Source organism: Ischnura elegans, chromosome 3, assembly GCF_921293095.1.
Source record: "Ischnura elegans chromosome 3, ioIscEleg1.1, whole genome shotgun sequence".
NCBI lineage: Eukaryota > Metazoa > Arthropoda > Insecta > Odonata > Coenagrionidae > Ischnura > Ischnura elegans.
This window is the reverse complement of record NC_060248.1, coordinates 39,957,703-39,982,990: the sequence shown is the minus strand read 5'-3', so window position 1 is coordinate 39,982,990 and position 25,288 is coordinate 39,957,703. Positions and strand designations below refer to the sequence as shown.

At 36.0% G+C, this 25,288-nt stretch overlaps 1 protein-coding gene across 1 annotated transcript; it reads left to right on the top strand.

The window, feature by feature from the left end:
• Positions 1-3,565: 3,565 nt before the first annotated feature.
• LOC124155683 (GTP-binding protein REM 1-like) lies at positions 3,566-13,523 on the top strand. The gene is made up of 2 exons (XM_046529710.1): positions 3,566-3,748; positions 12,943-13,523. The coding sequence occupies exons 1-2, from the start codon at positions 3,679-3,681 to the stop codon at positions 13,248-13,250; spliced, it is 378 nt and encodes a 125-aa protein (XP_046385666.1). The 5' UTR covers positions 3,566-3,678; the 3' UTR covers positions 13,251-13,523.
• The last annotated feature ends 11,765 nt before the right edge of the window (positions 13,524-25,288 follow it).

Genomic DNA, 25,288 nt, shown 5'->3' with positions numbered 1-25,288 from the left:
AAATAAATGACGTCTCTTAAACGAAATTACTTAGCGATAGCTTAGTTAGACGAAGAGATTAACGCTACAGTGAACTGCATCCGCTTCTCCACAAAATAACTTTGCTGTGCGAAATAATACATCCCAGTAAAAATATAATATCCGTCCTATTTTTCCATGGAACATACTGGATCTATTTGTACTCTAAAAAGCTTAAAAAATACACAGTATATCCTGTAAAGAGCTCAAGAGTAAAGTGTATTTCGAATTTTTACCGAAAATATTTGTAATGTGCGATTTCCATTTGCGATATTACAAAGATCTCTACATGTTGAACTACTAACGTCGATATGGTGATGTTCCATCATAAACATTTTAAACTATTTATAAGAGGGCAATAGGTATATATTCACAAATAGGTTTAAAAAAAACTTACTTCCCAAATAATCAAACAAATGAAACGTGGAGGTATAGGATAGGAAATGAGGATATGGTGAAATCGTTTAAGAAAGAATGAGGAGTGTCTTAATGGACGTGTAAATATGTGTAATGAACAGAGAGGAAAAGGAACGGCAAGGTGTTCAATCAAATGGGTGGAATGGAATATTATCGATTGAAAAGGAGGAATACAAAGGAACGGATGGACTGTGTTCTAAGGGGCGATAGAACCCTGATGACTATGAAAGACGAAAGAAACTTGTGTTCGTCTAATAACATAGGTTTTTCCAATGTGATAAAGGGAGCTGTGTCGTATCCTGTCGTAGCTAAAGAGATTAATCGGAGGACAGCGGGAAGGAAAGCTAAGAATAGCCGAACAACCATATAAACCTACCTTAAACTGCGAAATATCCAATAATACGGACCAGAATATAATTATACAAATGGAGCTGAACGGTGAACTTTACAGATTTGTAATTCTCAGAATCTTAGTCTCATTAATTAAATCAAACTTTTAAACTACTAAAATATCAAATCAAAGTTTTAATGTTTAAATTATTCGTTGCCGTACGGAAAAATTCCAAAATGGACTTCAAACCATTTTTTCGGAGATTAAATATCTATTTAATAGCCTTTTACATAACCAAGCAAAATGTTAGGTTGAACATAAGGTGGTAAACGCTGATTAATTTGCCCATACGAGTATACTCCATGAGCTCCAAATAAAATAATAATATCGGTCGCGATATGGACATTTTCTTCGGACCCTGAATGAATATTCTCAAAAGGTCTAAGAATAAGGCCCAGTCAATTAATGAAACACAAGTATATACCGAGTAGGTGATTATGGAGTCTAACGGGATTTCCCACCTTTGATAGAAACAAATCTAGTAGGAGTATGCCATTAAGTCCTTGCCTTACCCTTGGGCACATGCGTGCGTATTGCACATATCAACTCCATCACCTCAAGGGAAACTCCATAACATTTCTTCACGAGCACTTGTTGGGAAAATTCGCGATTATTCATTGTGATTGCAACAGATTTCTAAAGTTAATCTACGAATGATTTCCCATTACAAAGCCCTTAGAACTTTCCATTTTACGTCTAATTGAATTCTAATAGCAAAAGCCATGCCAAATAAATTCATTCATTTCGTAAATATGACAAAATGTGAGGTCTAGATGACATCGAGGTTATTCCCGTTCTGAAGAAAAAAAACATCAATGTTCATGAGAATTTTATCAAAACCAATAGCCCTTAAAAATGCAAATGAGAGAAAGTCATGTTTCCTGACAGTGAGATTTTATTTTAAGATAACATAAGGGCTTGAAAATTGCATACACACATTATTCATTCCCACGTATTGTGTAAAGAAACTGAAAGTAGAGTGAGGAATAGTTGATTTTAACGCCACAACATTCCAATCCATAATATGCGAAAATGAGACCATTTTACGTGCTCTAGTTCTCAAAGAGCAGTTCATACTTTGGAATGTATATTATCTATCTTGTAACTTCCTATTCCGGGGATCTTTCACAGGCCAAGAGCAATTATTAACTCACATAAAAAGAGAAAAAAACGAAAACACCATTATCAAGTACGCTTCTTCGTGAGAACAAAGGCGCTAATCCTATTAATATTTTCCTTCGCGTCCCATTTTTTCCGCTAGATCTATTAGATTATGCAAATTTCAATTCCATACGCATTTGAGTTCGCAGGGTGCGTGGAGCTTGTTCACAGAAATCTGATAACGCAGATTCTGCCAGAGAAGATAAATGACGCGTCATTATTCAAGGCCAATGATGACAGAATTATATGATGAGGTCAAAAGAGAAAACGGATTAATTGAGCAAAGCTGGCTCGGAGCAATTATGACTGACAAAGGAAAAGATATGACGAACGATGCCTTACTGAAAAAGTCTTTTGTAGTCGTATCTCTTCAAAGAACTTACTCCTTCAATTAATCACACAAATCACATTCCAGAATCTCATTTGACCTAGTAATCGAGTCCTGGTTACTCCGTCATGGAAAAGGATTCGAGATCAAATAATCGCCCAGCTTAATAACAAGCTCGTGTGAAAAACACGTTTAATTCGCAAAATAAAATCATGAGCCAATCTATCTTTACCAACGCATAAGCAAATTAAGGATGAAAGTGAAAACTTCAAAACACTAAGATGAGTCTTATATAATAGTTGCTACGGACTATAAGTCGAAGAAAATAGTATGATTTGAATCAATTCAGGTTTAATGTACTAAAAGTATACATAAGGTCATACCATTAAGCCTAAATAAGATTAGCTATATTTTCACCTTGTTTTTATGCTTCTCAGTCGCAAAATTCGTATGCTTGGATAGCTTTATCATAAATTTAACGTAGTCTCTTACTTAGATATACATTTGCCTTTAAAAGTATCTTTAACTCAAAAATATGCAACGTAAAAAGGAACATCACTTCAAAAGCTAAAAACTTAGCTTAGACCGAACACTCAAGAGGCGACTTTTAAGGGTTTCAGGAGGAATTGAATATTTAAAGTCAACCATGTTTATGAATTTTCATGGTCTCATCCATGATATATTGGCATAAAAACGACTATAAGTTGGTATATACGACTCCTTTTTTTTCCCATAGTAAATAACAAAGAACTATTTACTATGCGTATGATTTCAGTGTTCTAGTATTTCACCGCTTTGCTTTGAGTACAAAGGAGAAGAAGCAGTTAATTCCTATTTCTTAATACAGTACACCCCGCTTCACGATGTGTTCGGCATACGATGGATTCAACATGCGATTTATGCGAATTTGCTTGCTGTTTTCAATATTTCAAATTTCGACGAATATTATTACTGATATGTATCCACCGATTCCCTCGTCAGCAAATAATGTCAATGCACTGCGAACGTTCCTCCGGAACAGATTGATACCGCAAAGCAAGTGACTAGAGTATAATCAAGTCAGCTACCCCTAATTGTCTATTGATTAACTTATTAATACTAACAAGTAAGTTAATCAATAGAAAATGTTGCTAAATTAAATAAGAAAAAATAATCAGTTCAAGAAGTGTCAACTAAATAAAGCTTAGCTCTATCGTATTTCATGAACGAATTTTTTTATCCAAATGATGTTTCTTTTCAGGTTGAAAACTCCCTCTCAACGTACGCGCCGCATGCCTGCGTTGTCGTCTATTCCGTGGTGGACAGAGCGACATTCAAAGCTGCCGAAAACACCCTCCGCTACCTGTGGAAACAAAATTACACGATGGAGAAGGCCGTTATCTTGGTGGGAAATAAGGCTGACTTGGCCAGGGCAAGGACGATCACTGCTTCAGGTAAGAAGTGCAAATCAGAGCTAAAACTACCACATCAATTCATTTAAGAATTATTTAAAGTATCTGGCAATAGTTTTTGCAAACGAATATTGCACACAAACACCACAAAAATTAAAAAATTAAATTCCAAAGAGTATTTACAAAACATAACTTATGATTTCTGGCTAAAATTTGTGAAAACTTCCTATTATGGAAATTGAAAGAATAAATATTTTGAGGGTCAATAATATATTTTTAAAACCGGGTTTTGTAACATGGGTTCGAAACTCGGGTTTTTAAATATATTAGTCAACCTTAAAAAGTTAAGTATTAATAAGACCAGGCCTAGGTTGTGGTGAACCATACACTAATCAATGTTCGTTTCCTTCTAGATTAGTTTCCAAATACTTGGATTAATTTCAACACCTAAAGCAGGGACTTAATTTCAGTTTTATTTTAAACATAATGAAAAACTATTGGGTTCAGTAAGGACAGAAAAGCGTACGACCAAATTAAACTGTAAAGTTTTAACCTCCAAAAGTGTTTCCGCCACCATACTCGGCCATTCCTGCGGACATCTCGAAAGGATCTAAAAAGATCAATTTCATAAAATTGTGGGATTTTTAGTAACTAGTTGAAAGGGGGCGAGCCATGAAATTAGCGTGGTACAGGAGTAAAACCATGTTTGTTTGTATGTACCTGGAATTCTCACAATACTGGGAATTATGAAACAATATTTTCACTAAAATATATAATTTCAACGAAGGCTTCAAATTTATTTGAAAGCTCACACATTTAAGCAGGATTCTCAAAAAGGGTGAGTTCATTATATGATGAAATAATTAAATAACATATCTTCAGAGGATTTTTCAATGTAAAAACTACAACTGCTTTGCTTCGTATAATAATGAATTGAAAATTATCAGGAATGTAATTCAAGAACCTTTATACCTTTTGGAGGAAAAATGCACACGTTACACTGCTCACAAATCTTCAATCCATGGGCTTACCCAGAATCAAAACTAGCTGTAGTCGTTCAAGTTGAAACTTTTATCACAGAAAATGTTAATGAAACCAAACATTTAAGGAAATTATGACCGAAATTTATTGATTTTTATAATTATTAGCTTGAAAAAAAATATTTTTATTTAAAATGAAGAAATTTCACCAATTCACGCCTCAAACCATCAATTTCAATGATTTTAGTTCCATGTCTTATACTAATATCATTTTTCTTCAAAAGTAAAATTTGTTCTTAACTTTTGTTTTGAACTATATTTATTTTCGCTTCTAGGGGGGTCCCCAATACCCCCCTCTGGGTACGCCCATGCTTCAATCCTTGAAAATAAAGTAAAAGGTAACAAAAAGCCACAGAAAAAATATATAAATTAGGTCTAATGAAATAAAGATGCATATCCATATAAATTTCAAACCGTTAGAGGCAAACAAAGTGTCTCTCTGACGAAGGGAACAACGATGCTGAAGTGAACTTGGAGTATACGGTTCGGTTCAGAACAATCTAACCAAAGTCTGAAGAATACTTAATTTGCTATCAAGTGTCTCAACCTCCCTCCACCCCTCATTAGGCCCTTCCACCGTGTTTCGAGGGATCCAGTCTGTCCGATTTAAGTAATGGTGGCAGACTTTGGGCTTAATTAAGGGCGGAAGATCAATTTATCCCGGCCGGCAACAAAGAACCCCAATTTCTTCAAAGTAAAAAGAGAATTAAAGAGGCCCTTGACTGAGAGTTGTTGATTTATGGAGCTCCGATTCATGTTTTACATAAAAGTTGAACTTATCGCACATAGGATAGCACTGAAGTGCTATTAATTAATGCATTCAAATGTATTATTAAATGAGGATGTGTTCTATCTTCAAATAAACCGAAATATCTTGGCTTTCCAAATATTTAAAATAGTACGGGCATACTTGATATAGTTTATCATTTACATTTTCAATTAAATAAAATTACCATTCTTGCCCACACCAATATTAAACTATCTAAGGGCATTTAGTAAGCCAAGCTAAAGCCGTTAATTAAGTCAACCATGTGTATTATAAAATCAGGATGTATTCTATCTTCAAATGAATCGATATAGAAGTATGTGTGTACACTATAAAGTTTATCATTTACATTTTCAATGAAATCAACATACCATTCTTGTCCTCAGATATATTACACTCTCCAAGTGCATTTAATAAGCCAAACTAAAGCCTTTAATTAAGTAATTACAAAATATTTTCGAAATAGCTACTTATATGAAATCGATGATACAAATATTGTCAACAGAATTTTCAGAATTAAATTTCATAGTATGGCTTCATTTTTCCCGCTGTGTATAATATTACTCACTGGAAATTGACCTTCTATGCTATTCGTGTCCCCATAAGGCACCAAAAAAGAGGATGCCAGCCATTCGGTGACTGAAGCAATGTTAAGAATAAAACACTTTTTCTCCATAATTCCTGAGTTCTACTGGGCCAAAAATATTACAGATCTATTTCCTTTTTTAGCAAAATTTTATGGTCTAATATATACCAAATTAAACATATCGGCAGTCCAAATAACACAAATAATATTATTACGACAGCTTTTTCACATTATTGTCATCCATGACGAAGACACTGAATAGGCTTATGCATAGGTTTCATTAGTTAACCCAGTTTCTTGCGTTTACAAACGAAAAACCCAATATTTACAAAAATGGACTTTCAAGAAACTCTACTTCTTAGATATACGGTGAAGGAGCGTGATAGCACACGCATTGACAATGTAAATGGGTAAAAGCATTTAAAAAAACTTCCTATGTAACAGACTAACGGGTGAAAATAATCCAAGACTAATTATTTTATAGGGAAATCTCATTTCGAGCAAGAAAGTTTAGTTTCACAATTATTCGTACACTCGTGTGCGTGATTCATTAGAAAATCAACTCCGATAAGTAAAACCTTGATTAAGTCAAGCGAACAACCTAACAGGAGAAAATACTTGCGTTGCAGAGCGGAAGTTACGTAATAAAAGCGCTGAGACGCTTCAGTTTAATTATGAACTTCTTTGAACTCGATAAGTTAGGTATCATCTAGGAAATGATGCCTTCCAGCTTCTAACTCGATATCCCCTTCACTTTCATGAGATTTAGAGATAATGACTCCAACCGATGACAGAAATTTCATGACATGAGATGGTATCGCATTAGGAACTGTAATGCTCTAACTCGCGAAGGGTAAAAGCATATTCTGATTACCTTTCCCGAGAGGGTAGAATAACTTTGTTATTTTCAAACTAACCATTCTCTAAACAAAATGATTATTTCGCTATAAATGATTTATCATTTAATCATTCAGAAGTTTTTGCGTCAAGTAGTTGACCAATATGCTTTTGGAAGTTTTACTTTTTAAATATAATAATATAATACAAACTTCGAAATATCCGTGGCATTAATGCTAACTAAAATGTTTGTATTCCATAATTTCGACAAAGCAAATACCAGGCGAGGGAAATCATATAAATTTTTTAGTAACCCACGGAAAAGTTTTTCCTTGCTGTTGATGCATTCAAATTTCGAAGGACGTGAAATGAAATTATTATTGAAATGCTAATTTATACTATCGAAAACACTTTTTTGGTTCAAAATCGAACCTGAAGTTCTGGTAGACATTACTTACTTACGTTACTTACACCCTGGAAACGTAGCATTTATAGAAGCGTAAGTAAGCGGTGCAACGCCAAATCCCTGGGTTCGGTTAGGATTGATATTGAAGGTGACTTTGGAAGTGAGTCATTAACTATGGATAAGGTACCCCTGTGTGGACGCGAAGATCAAAATATACTTTTATCCATAAATGGCCAACGGGTAATTTGTAATTACCATCAATGCCGTACACAAAAGATCACCACTGTGATCTACCAGAAGCTCATGCATGATTAACGAAAACAGGCCTTTTATCTAAGAAATGGTGTATTATAAATCTATTTTATAACCGTTGAAAAATCAAATGCAACATTCGACGTAAAAACCCGTAGAACCCGTAATCGTACACAGTTTATCTCGTTATTTAAAGTATCGTTTTCCGTGTCATTATGCCGGTTTATAACTACTAACCCGATATTTCCACGATTGCAAGAGACTATAGACTGGTTTTAACCCTTTCCAACCCAGAGCTGCTTCTGGAAGAAATCTAATTTCAAGATTTTTCATTTTGAAAACTTGAAAATTTTGCACTCAATCATAATTATCGTAGAAGATAAATATTTTTTCATTACAATTTACGCCAATTAAATAATACGTAGATTAGATATTTCCTAAATAGAGAAGAAAATTTATGCATTTTTGATGTTGCTTAGGAGCAACATTGGGTTATAATGGGTTAAGTCATACTCTGCCAATATTTAACGTTATAAATAGAGTTTTATATCAATTTTCTTTACCCATGAGAGAATGAATATAATTTGAAGAAATTCTAATAAAAATTATGAAATTTTTCTCCATATCCGTTGAAAAATCAAATGCAACATTCGACGTAAAAACCCGTAGAACCCGTAATCGTACACAGTTTATCTCGTTATTTAAAGTATCGTTTTTCCCTGTCATTATGCTAGTTTATAACTATTAACCCGATATTTCCACGATTGCAAGAGACTATAGACTGGCTTTAACCCTTCTATTAATCTAATCTCATATCCGCTTACCGAACAAACTCTGCATCCCTGAGTTTCCATTTATCTTTGTTCACCATCCGCACTTGCACCTATTCCTACATCCGCAACCATCTTCACCAGACAACGTGTACGAATCCGAATGAGTGAGAACCGAGTCAATGATAAGAAAGATAATTAGTCATATGGTAGCATCAAAAGCTTTGAATCACAAATCTAAGGGCTCATTCATTCAAGAAATATCAATACTTTCATCAGAAACATCTAAAATGAATGTCATTCATTGGGACTCAGACGAAATTTTCCAGTAGATATCTTGGATGAAACTAGTTTTCAACATAAAACATCGTAATCGTCGCTAGAAACTAGACAATGAATAATTCAATGATTCATTGTCTAGTTCTTCGATGCGATTCCGTTTAATATGCATTCCAATTAATAAATATACTTTCACATTGATACAAGGAATGTATCACTGGAAAAACCCATAGGGCCTTCACAAGAGAAATTCATTTACTATCCTCCGTTTCCCGCTGCCCGCCTTTATCAGCCTATCTTACATAGAGAAAAGAAAAGCTACTCTATTTAGTCATTGGCTATAATTAGTAACTAGCTATTATTGATGCACATATCGAGATAAAGTGACTAATTATACGCAATGAATTTAATATTCACAACTGTTCACACGAATCTGGATTGCACATACGGTAAATTTGACCTCATAATAACAAATTAAGGATAAACTGAACACTAATCCGAAGAGTAGCGTCAATGAGGGAACATAAGAGATGAAAAATAATTTCATAATCGATTGCCAATTACATTATAATAAAAATAGCATTCTCCACTCATGCCACAACCATACAATTATAATTAGTATACATTAATCAAAATATCAATGCCACACTTTGTATCAACGTTGGGATTCATTATTGCAAAACATCATAGCCACGTTTCCATCCAGATCTTTCCATTGCAAACCAGTCGGAAGCGTTAATCAGTGCAGTACCGTACGAGTGACCATTTCACGAAACATTTCAACACATCGGTGTTATGTCCTGTACACGTGCACGTGAATGTGTACAAAGATCTATTGCACCACGCACGAAGACTTGAAAGTGTACGCCTTTAATCACTTTTTTGCCTTTTCCACCATAGGACAAAACACGCCCAAGGAAACAAAATATCCAGATAGGTGTACGAGAGCGGACGGCTTCAAAAAGCACATTTTGAGTCTGCAGAATATATAAACCAAACATACACCCTCACATTTTATCTAAGCTCCCAAAATACAACGTTTTCAGGAAGCCAACCAATCGCACAATGGGCAGAAACCGATGCGCACGGGCTAAAATAGGTTTCCAACGATATGTGTGGATAAGCTCACAAACCGGCATCAGAGCATAAAGAGGAATAGACTGGCGACACCAAGATAGCCGTAAAATCATTGCTATAAGGGGATATTAGAGAGGGTTGATAACTAACGAGGTTAAGCGAGGGAACTCTAGTGAAAGTTACATTGCTGCCGGGTTAATTGCCTTCAAAACATTACATATAGTAGATAAATAAAATGATAAAAATCAACTGAGGAATGAAGCGCCCTTTGAAGGAAATAATTGGGAATTATTTATTTATCGATTTTTATTTGATCTTACTTTCTTCAATATAATGCAACTCATTGTTTGTTTGGCTATTGTCTATGTAAAGTCACTAAACCCAACCCAACGCAGGTAAAAATTTAAAATTATTTTATCACTGAAGCCTATGCTGAAAGAATTAATTAAACAATATGAAAAAAATTACTTGTTCTCTCTGAGAGAAAGTAGTCCATACATTAAAATTTTATCTAATTCTATTGGCAGTGAAATTTAACGGTACCACTTCCGTTTATTAATTTTCGTTAAAATTATAAGGTAAAAAAACCCTAAGTTTTGCTTTTAAACGGAAAAAAATTTTCAGAGGTAAACAATAGGCATGCTTAGAGATCGTTGCAACTCGTAAAGGAGGGATAAATTCAAGTATAGTTTAAGAAAAAAATCTGCTCTTGCCAAGAATCCTCGGATGCTTGGAAATTAATAAGCTCTATTTGAGTTTTACCTTCCTACACCCAACATTTTTATAATATTGATCTGATTCTCCATGCAAACGTCCGAAATAACATTAATTCTAATTTATTCTGCTTTTTATTCCTCATGGCTGTGATCAAAAGCATGAGCCAACCGTGTTTGCAAGGCATTGATGAGGGAAAGGGAGCGAGGGAACGTGAGGAAGAAGAGTTAGGGATCCGCGCAAGTAAAAAAATCCAACTGTCGTCACTAGAGGGACTTCCCACTCTTTCTGTGGCGTATCACACTCCGTTTGTTTTTGCATCGGAACCAGACCACAAGTAATATGCACGACGTGCATGTAATAAAACGCTGGGCTGTGGATATCACTGCACACCACTCCGCGCCAGGATATGTACCTATTGTTAGATGTTTCTCGCAACTTTGGCCATTCGAAACTAGGCGAAAATAGAATCGTGCAGAGACCGAGCTAACTAGTTGGCTAAATTTCCTCGTCGTTATTCCCTTAATGAACTCCCTTTTAAGCAGCTTTAGTGTCGCATGGACGCTCACGACAGCGCTGTTCCACGAGTGCAACTGCGGTACAGTGGTTGATAGTTATTGTCGTTAGTATACTAAATCGTAACTCCACCTGCAATAATTCTATTTATTTTGCATTTTTTTTAAATATCTAACTGATATTTACTCAGTTAAAGTATTAAATACCGTGCGCTCAACTTGTACGACTCCATAGACTTTAGAAGCCGAGCTAACTCGTTGACTAAATTTCCTCCTCTTTTATTCCCTTAATGAACTCCCTTTTATGCTGCCTTTAGTGTCGCATGGACGCTCACAACAACGCTGTTCCACGAGTGCGACTAGGGGGGGCAGTGGTCCGGTTTCGAAATTTCGTGCTGTAGCGGCGCACGTTATCAATTGAAAACCGCGTCACGTTTCCCTTAGAATTCTAGGTGTGCCTTATGAAAGCGGAGAGGGAGTGGTTTTCCAAATGCCCAATCAGGGAGCTCCGATAAACGCCTCTCTCTCTTTCTTTGTATAATTTCGGTTCAATGAGATGAATGTGTTTGAAACCCTTCTACTACGCAATTGGTCGCACCCGTTTTGCAGTTGATGAGGTCGGAGAGAGAGAGAGAGAGGGAAAGGGAGGGGCTGGAAAAAAACAAGAAGCCATTTCGGTCGCGTCTCTCATTTTCTGTATTGCCAAAGCCCTTCTCTTTCTTTTCCGCCGAGCTGTCCGCTGTTGTCCACGCAACTCGTGAAACCCTTTTATCTTTCTTGATTACCCTCACGCTTCTTTTTTCGCTTGGTTTCGAAAGGCAAAAGTTGCGAAAACCATAAAAAAATAATCATAGCAATGATAATGGCTGTCATTGGGTGAAATTTATGGAGAAACCGAAGGGTTCATGATTGCGATACAGACCAGGTTATCCGCACTATAAATTATGCAAAGTACATTCTGAGCTATAAAAGCATAACAGTTGACAAATGTAGAAGATGTTTTAGGTGCCAGAAACAATTCAACACATTATATATTATTGTAAGATGGTTGCTAATACCGAATATTGTAAATAGATAAAATCAAGTTGCAAAAATTATCCACAAAAAATTGGCCTACCAACACAAGTTATTAGCAACCAACCAAGACCCCACGTTCGAGACTGTGCGGTCCAATATATACTTATATATATGTATGTATACTTCTGGCATGTGATATTTTTTTTTAATTTCGCACCACGGGCTACATACAATTAGGCTAAAAATCAAATTAAGAGTACATTAAATGTGAATAACTTAATACTTATGTTCTAAATTTAATATGTGTTTAGGTATTCGAACCGACCGCAGTACCATTTTCATGCAACTACAATGATTTGAAGTTAATTAAGCGAAGCACTTCATGAAACAAGTAACCTTGTAAATATAGCATGTGTAGCGCAGATCAAATGTAACATCTTTCAACAAGTAGTATTTATTACTTTTAGTACAACGCAACTATTTTCTAAAAGAGTCTCCTTCCCTCTCTTTTAGCAATACCCATCTCCAAAACCTTGGCAATCCAACACACAAAAGTTGCATGTCATCAAACTCAACCGCACCAATACATCAAACACATCAGCATTAAAGAGCTTTATAGAGAGTATATGAAGCCCAATTAGCAGAGTGTATTTGGAAATGAATGAAGATTGTTTATCAATGTCATTTCAAAAAGCGCGCTTCAAATTGAGCTTCATCGAATGGTGGCTAAAAAAATATAAATTCACATAGGTAATTTACAAAGTTTGATTGTCAAATTCACAATGTGAAAATTTTTGTGTATATTTAAAAAAAGGTTCCATATCTTCATTCAACGTGAATTTTTGCCGAGTGAAAGTCGAATTGATATTTTTCGTATTTTGAAAATTTCATGGAAGTGACATGTGCTTCATGAACTTCAACCCCCTTAATCATTTCTTTTCCCATTCCATGCACCCACGAAACGTCTGGACCCGAAGAGGGCAAATCCCTGGCCATGTCCCACGACTGCAAGTTCATCGAGACTTCGTCCGGGATCCAGCACAACGTGGACGAGCTGCTGGTCGGCGTCCTGAAGCAGATCCGACTGAGGGAGTCGCGGGACCGCAAGCTGAGGAAGAAGAAGGGCAATGCCGTGAACGGCGGCTCTGGGGTGAACAAGAAGGGCAGGCACCACTTGTACGGCTCCAAGACGTCGCTGAGCCTGCACGTGGCCCGCGAGATCCTGAGCAAGATGTGCCTCAACGACTCCAAGTCCAAGTCGTGCGAGAACCTGCACGTCCTCTGAGTGGGGCCGCAAGGGGGCGACACGGTGGCGACGGCCCGACCCGCTTGGAAGGAGGGCCGGGGCCCGGGGCGCCCCCTCCGCGGACGCGACGGACGCGTCGTCAAGAGGTTCCACATCACGAGCCTGAGGTGTCCCCCGCCGGTCACCACCTACGCCGCGACCACCGTCGGTGTCACCTTGGCCGAGCCGCCCGAGCAGCTCGAGATGCAGGAGACGATCGAGGAGATGGAGATATGACACCTGTCGGACGTCTTCTCCCGGATCATGTCGTACTTCTGCTCACTCGGTTGATCGGTAGATGATGATGATGATGATGATGATGTCGACACCAGGGCGTTTAGTGTCGGGGCGCGATCGAACACTCACTCTCACGTGACGATTTTAAATCTTTGGTTTGTTTATTTTACTCACCAGGGTGAGGAAATAACACCCCCGATCGTGGGAGTACGGCAATCTCCTCAAAAAATGCGCATGATAGCTTAAGCGGGAGAATTTGGTAGAGTTTCTCAATCGGTTGATCGGTAAATGATGACGCCGGTGCGTTTAGCAAGTCGGGGCGCGATCGAATACTCACTCACGTGACGATTTGAAATATTTGGGACTTTTATTTTATTCACTAAGGAGAGGCAACAATAACCCCGATCGCGGGGGTCGGGAAATGTCCTTAAAAACTTCTATAATATAGCTTTAGGGGAAGAAGTTTGTAGTTTCACCTTCTTCAAATCAAATTTTAGGCAACTGCGATCACTATCAGATCAGATTCGCCCAAGTTTGAGGGGCAAATATCATTGCAAATCGGTTAGTTGCCACTAAAAATTAATCTATGACATCTAATTTCTGCGGGAGTACTCTCGTCTCCTGCTGCTGTGCCTCTGACTGTCTTTGGTGCTTTCTATTGAAAACGGCGATCACCAGCTATTTCCCGGGATTATCAAGTTGACTCGCGCTATCACTAAATCATTCCAAGGGACTATTGAACAATTTGCATGTTCTAATCAGCCAAAATAAGATTCTTATGAAAAAATGTGTGTTTCCCCTTCATTCATGCGACTCAAATCGAAGCGGTAAGTTACGGATAGCCATCTGAATGAGATTACCCAACAAAATCAAAAGCGCCCAAACAAGATAATTGCTGTCTATAGCCGATTATCACCGTAAATGGAAGGCACCCAGTTAAGGCGTACATCAACTGAGGATTGGAATGGTAAAACCTACCTTGAAGGCTTTACTACATTTTGATTAGACGTGTTTTTTCTTGTAATGCTGGGGCCCTCTCTTCACAGATCCGTCGCCACATAATGACATTCAGTATGTACTACATATCCAGGGGGAAGGATTTGGGGACTTCAGACTCTTCTCCATTAAATGTTTCCCATTTGGCAACTACTAGGCTACCACATCTGCTGAGGAGATCACTGGCCCACAGGCACCTATTCAATAGCACTTAATTTTCCGATGTAATTATATTACATGTCTGCCAATAACCAACGATGAATAACACCCAGCATCGCAAACGAAATGTACAGCTGAATTTATGAAATCCATGGTTTTCCGATGCGTGCGAATTGATAGCACAATATTGTGTAACCAACCCGAATACCACCCAAGCTCCCCTCGAAGCTACTTTCTGGTTAAGTGCCTGAACCTCTGAGACAGCGCCGTTCAGGACCTATGCTGCAATCAACGTCGGTTTCGCCCTCAACGAGCCGTCCGAAATGCAGGATACTATATAGGATGGAGATTTGATACCTGCCTAATCTCTTCTCCCAGATCATGTCATTCTTTTGCTCACTCGGACGACTGGTTACCGCCAACGCAGCCGCTGGAACCAAGGAAGTTGAATGTAGAATGGAGGCTCCATACCTCGTGTTTCTTAAAGCAAAAATAATAATGTCCACTGAGTCGGCGCGCAGCTTTGCTTTGTCTGGGCGGCAAGTGAACAGTGAGAGAACATAATCAGTTGAGCGAATAGAAATAGTAATGGACCGATAGGTGCCGGTGCTATACGCCGAGTCAGAACGGCCAGTCATTCTTTTGTACCCCGATTTCCGCTTCACAGTCGCCCTTGAGATCTAGCAGGTATGCTCCCTCCATTATCTTTAAGCCTCTTTGACTGTGACAGCTTGTGAGTCGGGACGCGATCGAAGGCATGATTATTTGAAAGGTATGACTACATGAAATCTTTAGGATATTAATTTACCTCGTGCCGTGGGTTTTTGATCGGCGACCGTTAGCTATTGACGGAAACTGTCTAATTAGCAGGCCAAGTGACATTATTCAAAGTTGCAGTCATGAACGAGAGAGGTAGACGATGATCTGGTCTTACATGACACGATCTCAAAATATCCGCATTTTTCATCTTGTCAAGTGCACTACCGACTTTTCATCGCTCTGCTTGAGAATAGGTTACCGCGGCTGTAACAACCACAGCATTAGGAACTTCTTTTACGAGGCCCCGGAGGCTTTACTGCATTTATCGAAAATATATGTGTCCTCAGGCTTTATCGTTGTAGTGTTACAGACATCAGTATGAAATTTCAATTTTCCCTTTCCTAATCTTCCTTTTTTGTCTAACCGTGCCCTCTTGGTCTAATTAGATAATAGGAGTGACTTTGCAAAAATATATGTTCCAAAGGCTAAGTTACAAGTCAGAGTTCTTAGCAGCTGCTGTGAAGGTGGAATAGAAATATTCTTTCAAGAAATAGACCCCCATGTTTCGCCTGGAGGACCTGTCAGGATAATTGAGCCCTATGCAGCGACAAAAATGCATTAAACCAGCCAAGAAATATATTAAATTTATGACCACTAGGTACCTGAAATTTCACAAATAAAGTTTGCATCTACCGAGGTTACTTAACCTTACCTATATCTTATAAAATCGTGCGGTAGTGTACAAGGATAGAGGATCTAAAACATAATTTGAAAAGGTGGAATTGTTCACAGAACTGAATCAGAAAAAAAATTGGCTACGATGGCAAAAACTTTAACAGAGCATTAAGAAAAATCAGCATTTTGAATTGACTTCAACGGCGTGACACAGTTTTCCCGACCAAGTAAATAATGGTCTTTAGCAGATGAACGTTGTCAAATCAAATTCCGGAAGACAAGAGATCCCCTTCCAAACGAGGGATTTCTTTCTTTAAAATTTTGCTTACTCCCCAATGAAAGTATTCTCTCGATGCAATGGTAAATGTTGGCTCTCGTCATAAAAAATTGAAACACTTTTCGATGCAAGTACGTAATTATTAATGCCCTGGAGAGATTCCCACCGAATGATTTAAACGAGCACCGATTTTAATGCGCGATTGTCGGTTTTTAACCCCTATAGACCGCATGGACCCACGTTATTCCGAGATTTTTACAAAAAAAATAATCAAAGAATGATTCACTCGTCACTAAATCCATCCTGAGTAGAAATTATTTTTTCTATTATTAAAGAAATAAGATGCATCGTAAATAATTTTTTATTCTAATTAAGGATTGTGCGGTATGGGAGTAAGCTGTCATCCCTTAATTTATAATAAACTATCTGTCCTCGAATGGTTTCAATTTTAGTACTTGAGAATGTAGTTAATTTAGCTTGCTTATTTATATTATGCATGAATTTATAAAATTTCACTCACATCATGATTGAAAGAAATCATGCAATTATCTAATGCCTGATTTAACTCTAGCTTTGGGAATTCATTGCGAAGGCAAACAAGTCTATTAGAATCCCATTTAATTCAAAATATCTCTACATTGCAAATAAAAAGTAGAAACGTTATTTACAACTTTCCGGCTCTTAATTGCTTCCTGAACCTTGAAAACTATGTTAGAACAAAAACTCGGTGGTAATTCATTTGACTTGCTTCAAACAAAAAGAGTATTTTAAAAGTAACGTCCGTCATACGTTTTAGAGGCTACACTAAGATATGTAACTGTATTTCAGACTTTTCATGCTGGCTAGAGAGTATTAAAACGTACTTATTCAATTTTTAAGCAATAACCAAATAACTTTGCCATGATAGAAAAGATGCTATCTGTTTTTCTTAAGCGGATAATGTTCGAGTCATTTGTCATCTTATTCTGTAAACATTGTCGAAAATGAATTAACTATTTAACACCTAGAAATATTCAGGCACAACTTTAATAAACACTGAGGTTGAAAGAGCGCGAAAATATCAAGCCCTCAGAGGAAAATTTTGCTTGCACCAAATTTAATCATAAGCTGCTAGACGCCATCGGCAGTGAAATTTTCCATGGTACCCTAGGCCATAGGCCTCGCTCAACGATAGCGAACGAAGGTGATTTGATGTCATGCATACCAAACTTGGGTTGTTTCTATGCCAATGAAAACATTGCGAATGATATATTTAGATTGAATAATTTCTCTTGATAGATATAAAACTTTGTTAAATTCCAAATACCCAGACGTAGGTAATTTACACACACTTTTATTAAACCCAACTGGTTCCTATGTTACAAGGTCAATTATAAGGATCTAAAAACAGTGAAGGTGTGTCATCGAAACGGGCTAGGGTGGATGAAATGGTGGGCATGTTTGACATGAAAACATCAGCACTAAAAATCTTCCCAACTTCAAAACACAGGCATCTCTAGCAGCTATTTTCACATAATTAAAAGGTGTGAAAAATTACAAATCACCTTCTCTTCCTTTCAAATGCCAAATACAGCCATGAAGAGAGCAAAAGGGCTTCAATTGGCCTTCTGAATTAAAATTAAGAAGTTTTTTGTTTCCACTGGTTTGGTTTCTCGTGCCAATGAATTAGGAATAGGCTGGGCAGCGGATTGATGTATCAGTTTTAATAATTAGCTAAAACGAATTCACCTACGAAAGTATTGCAAACTATTGAAACAACGCAGCAATAGTCGCAATAGCGAGATTAGTTTCAACGGTTTATCGCTCCGTCAAGCATTCTGTATTTAATTCTTCTCGTCTACATTTTTCACAATGTTATATGGTGCAACTCCAGTCATACAAAAAGTTAAAGTTATAGCAAAAAACGAGTACTCCGAATTAAAAAGGGAAGGGGTCGATCCACAAACATTTAATTGTATCAAATTATCCAAAACTAGACATCTAAAAAAGAAAGATAAATCAAAAACCAATTCTAAGTATTCAAATCACTATCCCGTTATCAACTCCAGTGAAATTTCTCTCAGTACCAATTATGAAATTAGGGCTGTAAAGTGGCTGAAAATTTATAGAAGTGCTTAAAAACCGCACTGTTCAAACATTTGATGAAAGTGTTTGGTCAACTGATGATTTTGATTTATTTTATTCGGAGAAACTAAAAAAAGTAATATTTTGATTTACATGCTGATTTGCTATTGGAGCACAATATTTTAGCATGGAGATCGAGAAAAATCCGCCTTAATAACGTTTATTATAACTTATGATACATATCTTTTACCATATCAGAGATCACGTGACGCTTTACCACAATTTTGCTCTAAGTTCAGATTCAAGTTTATTGTCCTTCCCGGCGTGTAGGGTAAAGGTGAAAATTAGAGAAGAATGATGTAACCTCCATGAAAACTTTCACTAGCTAATTTCCGTGATAATCAATCTCAAAATGTTTGTATGAAATATTGGAACTAAAAGTTTTCCCAAATTCCAAAGACAAGCAGCTAGTAGCAACTATTAAAAGTAATATCCTATCCCAATATTTAAAAAATGAAAGGAAAATTTTATTAATTTCAAGAGAAACAAAATCTTTAAGTGAATTAAATAGAAATTTTATTGCGTTCTACTATACGAACCGTGGGCAATAGTCATAAAATATGCCAAGTCCTGAGCAAGGAAGATTAGACGCTAATAAAAAATGAACTGAGCATAGATATAATTTCCATCCAATGCCAAATTGTTTGAACTATTCATCAGCCAAACTGAATAAAGCGATAAATGTGATGTAAATTAGCAGAAAAATACTTCATTATCATTGAAGTACATTTTTACATGAGACTCAGGGTCAAATAAAAGCTACTGCTAAATTTACATAACACTAATGACTGAAAGTGGAGTAAACGTGACATACGTTTGCCAATTTGAACTTACGCCAAATCCATTGCAAAGATCAGTGGTATTCCCCGGATAAAAAACGTGGGACAAGGGAAATGTACGTCCTTCAAGATACCGGAAATTTTATTGTGACGTGAGATATTCCGAGACACATTCTAAAGAATCCATACGCATATCCGACGAATGAAACTCCTAAGCTCTTTGAAATAATATCCCGTCGTGGAAAACTACAATCAATTTGTAACGCATAATTTCCCAACGTGGAGCAAGAAAACATTTCCCCGCAGCAAATTGAATATGAAGTACATGAAGCGTCGTCACCACAAATCAAGTCAATCGCAACGAATGGAAACTTTACAAAAAAGTCTTACGATCGCTCTTGACGGCGGTATTGATGTATTCATCTAGCAGTGACTGACGTTTTGTGATTTGTAACTACAAAGTTTTCAATGGCAGTGAATACAATCTTAAAAATTACGCCGTTTCCGAATCGCAACTTTGAGATATTTGATAAATTCCCGTGAGTTTCTTTCGCGTGAAATAACCGAGGAGAACACTAGTTACACATCGCCGGTAGGTAAATAAAATCATTTAGGTAAATAAAATAGAAAAAATCTATTATAAATCAACACATTGTTGCATTTTGACAAAAAATGCAAGCTTTCGCAAGCATCGGCCTAATATAATCTAGTTAATAGCTGTAATTAGAATAATTGGTACCTTAGAACAAGAATGTTTTTTTTTATTCGCCTTAAATTAAAACTTCAGTTCCGTACTCGTACTTAACTATAACCCGTATTAGAATTGTTCTCCCAATAGAATGCTTACACCATATTATGACCCATAGTTATTTAATTCGATTACGTCTGTTCAAGCTCGTATTTTTACCCTGGATAGTAAAGTGTAAATATGTTTTGCCATCTATTTACCTCATATAAATTTCCTCCGCCCACATATTGTAATTTTGTGCGGTGAGTCTCTCGCTGATACATTACATTACACGTTTGCGTTCATACCTACAATTATATTACAAGATAGAAATGTTTTTGTGGGCATACAATCTTGAATTCCCATTATCCACGGTAGATATAACAAAAAATGCATAGATAGGCAAAGTAACCTTCATCAAGCGATAGATACCGAGTAAGCGAAATATGCGCTCGTTAACTCGACCGAAAACTTAGCGTTCATCCACAAAAAATCTTGCCCATTACGGAAAAGTACAAAAAAATGAAAAATGTTACTTCCGCTCAGGAAAACGAAGATTGTACTTGTAAAGATAACTTAAAGTACACTATAAAAGTTTTATTCAAGTTCAAAACATGAGAAAAAACACGCTGCCCTTGATGTGAATACCTATGAGTGATTACCAAACCGTCGTTCTCATAGTTCATACTAATGTTACTAGACACATGTCTTTCCAGCTTTAAACGTTCCGTAGTGAGTAAAAATTTTATTAAATTATTGATAAAAAATATCCACTGCCAATTAATAACTGTAAACCTGTGGCATAGAAACCCTGCATTATAAACCGCTGAAAAATAATTAAATATCCTGGGATTGTTGAATTCATGGGCACTATGTAAGAGTGGATTGATGAATATTTTTTGCGATAAAAATGTGTTTGTAAACCAATAAAAAAATAGAAAATGTCAAGTTTAACTCTCCCAATTGACAAGGGGATAGATCTATGAAAATTAAATATTTGACCCAAATGCAGTTCATGAAAAGCATAAAGATTGCACTAAATAACTACTGTCATTAGTAATATTTCCATTTATTTTATTGCTAATGCTTTAATTGCTGGCATTTCGATCATACTGATTTGATAATTCACTGATTTGGTAATTCACGAAACACACTGCCCCATTAAGTACGGTTATATTTAACCTATGGACGCTAGTGCTTGAAGCTTGGTAATCTTCTTTCTTGTCAAAAAATTATAAATACCAATATATTCAATAACGTTTTTATAGTAATTATTTCATCTTACGATGTATTATCGGAATAAACCTGAATTGGACCATCGTCACAAAATGCAGCGCAAAGCGAGGATAACTACGGACGGTGAGGTAATGCAACAGACTGTTGACTCAAACCCCGTTACGACAAAGAAATGCTCTCGAAACTTCGTATCATTGAAGTAAATATTTAAGATAAGGTATTAAATGCTGTTAAATCATAAGAACATTTCCGCATCATCAATTAAATGCCCCTTTTCTTATCGTTACGAATTTACTTGGGATTGAAATTCTATCTTCATATTATTTATAGTCTATATGAGATTATAATAATTATTTTAATGCATTTGATTTTTTTAACTAAATAAAAAAATTCCCGGGCTTCAAGTATATTTACTTCGATGAAATTATTATAACGCAGGGATTTCTTTAAATGGTCAAGCATTATAGTCTGCGCATGTAGGCCGTTACAATTTTCAATGGCCTTTTAGATTTTGAATTCGAAGTCCATAATTTTTTCAGCGGTTACTGGTACGATTTTTCGGGATAATTTTGCGTAAAATAAATTAATTGAAAATATATTAGTAAAAGTATATATTATCAAGGCAACAGGAAAATTGAAAACATTGTCGAATGTAATCGTTAAAGCATGCAACATTGGTAAATTTCTGATACATCAATGAGCCTTTTTAAAATCAAACTGTGGCATAATAGTTTTTTCTTAGGTATTTACGTGTTGATGAAGGTATTTAAGTTAGCAGATATTCTGAGAGATTAGTGTCATATGATTTTTTCAATAGAGAGCTTTGAGCGCACAAGATGTATTTGAAAACCTTATACAAGGTTATTTCATCATAGCCATTGCTACATAGATATTTTATGCTTCGGTGCTTAGTTTTTTGCAATCAAGTCGCTCATATTTAATAGTCCACATGAATTCACCCTTCTACTACTAAAGGGTATTTCCAAGCGCCATAAAATATAAACCATTATATGCAATGGATATTAGATTTAATTACATCATTTCATTTATTATTACAACCCCTATTTACCCCAGTGTTGCAGCGAGGATCACTCAAAATTACTATATCAAGATTCCTTCTCTTGAGAAAATGTCGTTTCCATTGAATAAAGTCAATTGTAGTAGACCTCGTGTGCCTGTCAACTTTAAATGCTGTTTAACTGTTCCTGTGAGGTCCATATATTTCGTTGAATCGGCGTAGTTAAAAGAGAAATAAGTGTTTCAATGAATTGGATCGCTGATAGGAACTCGAAAAAAAGGGAACCCCCTTTAAAAAAATTAAATATACATACGACAACCTCCCCAGGTTCGATTAATAGCCAATAGAAATAAAGAAATTTTTAATCCTTAGGAAATTCTGCAGCGCAGGTTTAATCGCAGCAGTTCTAACATTACCCTCGACTGACATGTTAATATTTCGCCTTTAATGAAAGTATTTATTATGACAAAAATGTTACAATAGAATTAGAATGAAAAATCGGTGCCGAACGTTTCCCACCGGAAAGAATTTGTGGTTTATCTTCGCATGAGAGAGAGATATAAGAATTTTGAAAAATGAAACAATGACCGCATGAAAGAATCATCGGTTTTCATTGAAAAAAATTATATGTAGACATTAGCACCTAGTCAACATAATAAGTGATGTTAAAGAAAAAAAAGGAGCTGGACTCCTGTTGAAATAATGTGTGTACCTGTTTCTAAATGTTTGTTTACATTCCGCCATGTAGCTCATTCGGAATCCCTTCCAAGATAAAGTTACCCTTCCGTAACCTTCCTTCATCAGCATCACCTCATGGATCAAATCTCAACAGGCGAGCTTTGATTCATTAGAAATGGTGTGTCCTCTATATGGCCTTCAAAATATATATACACATAAATATATAGAAAAAAATATTTTATACAGATTGTACTGAATTTGTATTTTAAACAATCAATTGGAGAGGTTGAACCATCTCTCAAAAGCCAGCATTACCTTTTTCTATGATAACCGTACACTCAAAGGCCTATCTTGTCGTAATCTTTTGGAAAGAAAAGCTTTTCATTACATTATTAAGGCTTTTTATAAGACTGATACACTGAGTAGTGAGTTAATATGTGCTCTCTTCCTGCTTCCTGGATTTCAGGAGCGTTATAAGATTAGTTTGCGGGTTATAAAATTATTTTAGCAGATTTCCGATGAGTGTATATAATTTTACTCCGTTGTCGCATTTTCTCATCTGAAATTTTACACCCAATTAAAGTTTCCATGATTGATTTAATTGAAAAGTCTAAATTATACATACTCAGCCAGATCAAGATATAATTTCACATCATATTATGAATCCCTCTACGCAGATACAAGAGCATGAAAGCATTTTGTGCATTAGGTCTTTCCAGTAATTCATGTTAAGCTATGAAAACTATACCCGAGTGTCATTTGAATTATTTCAAAACTAAAAAAGTCACCCTTACGATTAGCTTTTCAAATCTATATGACAAGAAATTACTCGCAATCAAAACTTTACAACTATTCGGGTTATTAAGGCTAGGAACGATGACAAAAAGCAAAATAATACTGTTATGTGGCTCATGACTATTACTTTAATCATCACCTCTACCATTTCATACCTACACCCCTGAGAGTAAATATACATATGACGTAAATGTTTACAATATATGAAAATGTAAGTCCTCCGTCGCTTCTGAAAACATGCCTATGGAAATATCAAGAGTTATATTAGGTTTTTCCTTAAAAAATTTAGTGAAGGCCACGCGCGTGAAACCGCGTAATTCCAAGGGCCTCGAAATAGCTGAATCAACGCACATTGACACTAGCACACGCAGCAGTAAATGCATTGAACGGTGTTGAGTGTCGAAATTTCGTTTTAAAATTGTAAAGTGAATTCTGTTTAATCTTCAGCGTCAGTTACTTGATCACAAAAAAATTGAACCCTGTAATGTGAGTGAATGGTTGTTTGAAGCATTTATTTCGACGTGAATTATCGTACTGTTACTGTTTAACGAATAGATTCCATTACAATCAACATATCCATTGTAGTTGAAATGATGTCAAGCTGGAAATTATACATGTCACTGGATTCTTTCATACCTTACGGGAAATACGTGTTTTCGTGTTTCTCCTTGAATTTGAAAGTCAATTAACTTTGCTTTCGCTATCCTACTGCGTGAGTTTATAGATCGTTTGATAGACGTTTCTTCTGCAGCATTTTCTATTACTATTTTTAATCGCAATTCTTTTTTCGTCAGAATTGTACGTTTTCCGCAAAAATGAATTTGCATTAATTATTATTACACTAATGGTTTTCCAAGTGCATGTATTCAAATGGGTTGTTCTAAAAATAGCCGCATTCAAAATTAAGTTTTGTTTGTAAAAATATTCATGAACTTTTGTACAGAAATGAGTTTATACGTATGTGTAATGGAGTATGATTTAAAAATAGGTGTGTGTAAAGTCTTTCTACATGTGAAACAAAACATTCGCTGGCGTGAAAATAACGCTATCGATTTCAACTAATGTAAAACATTCTTTAGTCTTTCAAATAAAATTTCTATCTTCTGCCAGAATTATTCCATTTTTTTCAGAGATAATTATTTCCCACCAAACTATCTTTTTCCTTTACTTAAGCTGCAAGCGATCTAATTTTTTGCACATTTTCGCACGTTAAAATTTCGATTAGACGCCGGCTAAGCTTGGATTTTTACTCATAGGAAAAATTACTGTACTTAAGTATTTTATATATTTCATCAAGTACGATAGCTGAGGGAGCAGAATATTTTGCATGCAAAGAATAGGGGTAAATGAGTTAAACAATGAGTTCAAAAAACGGGTAAATAATTTATAACTGAAATAAGGTAGATCATTAAAAATGATATAAAACGTCATTTTACCTGTCATAAAAAATTAAATGCAATGTATGACACTAAAAACAGCACATACAGAGGATTTTGTGAGTAATTTTTTTAGCAATTGTTACAGTGAATTAACTCACCCTGCCGCTGTGTGTTAACGTGAATATTTAAATCTCTTGAT

Excerpts from the sequence above, each read along its gene's own strand:
- LOC124155683 (XM_046529710.1), top strand. The coding sequence starts at position 3,679 with ATGGAGAAGGCCGTTATCTTGGTGGGAAATAAGGCTGACTTGGCCAGG. Across the intron at positions 3,749-12,942 it reads AAGGACGATCACTGCTTCAG|AGGGCAAATCCCTGGCCATG; the intron begins GTAAGAAGTGCA and ends CTGGACCCGAAG.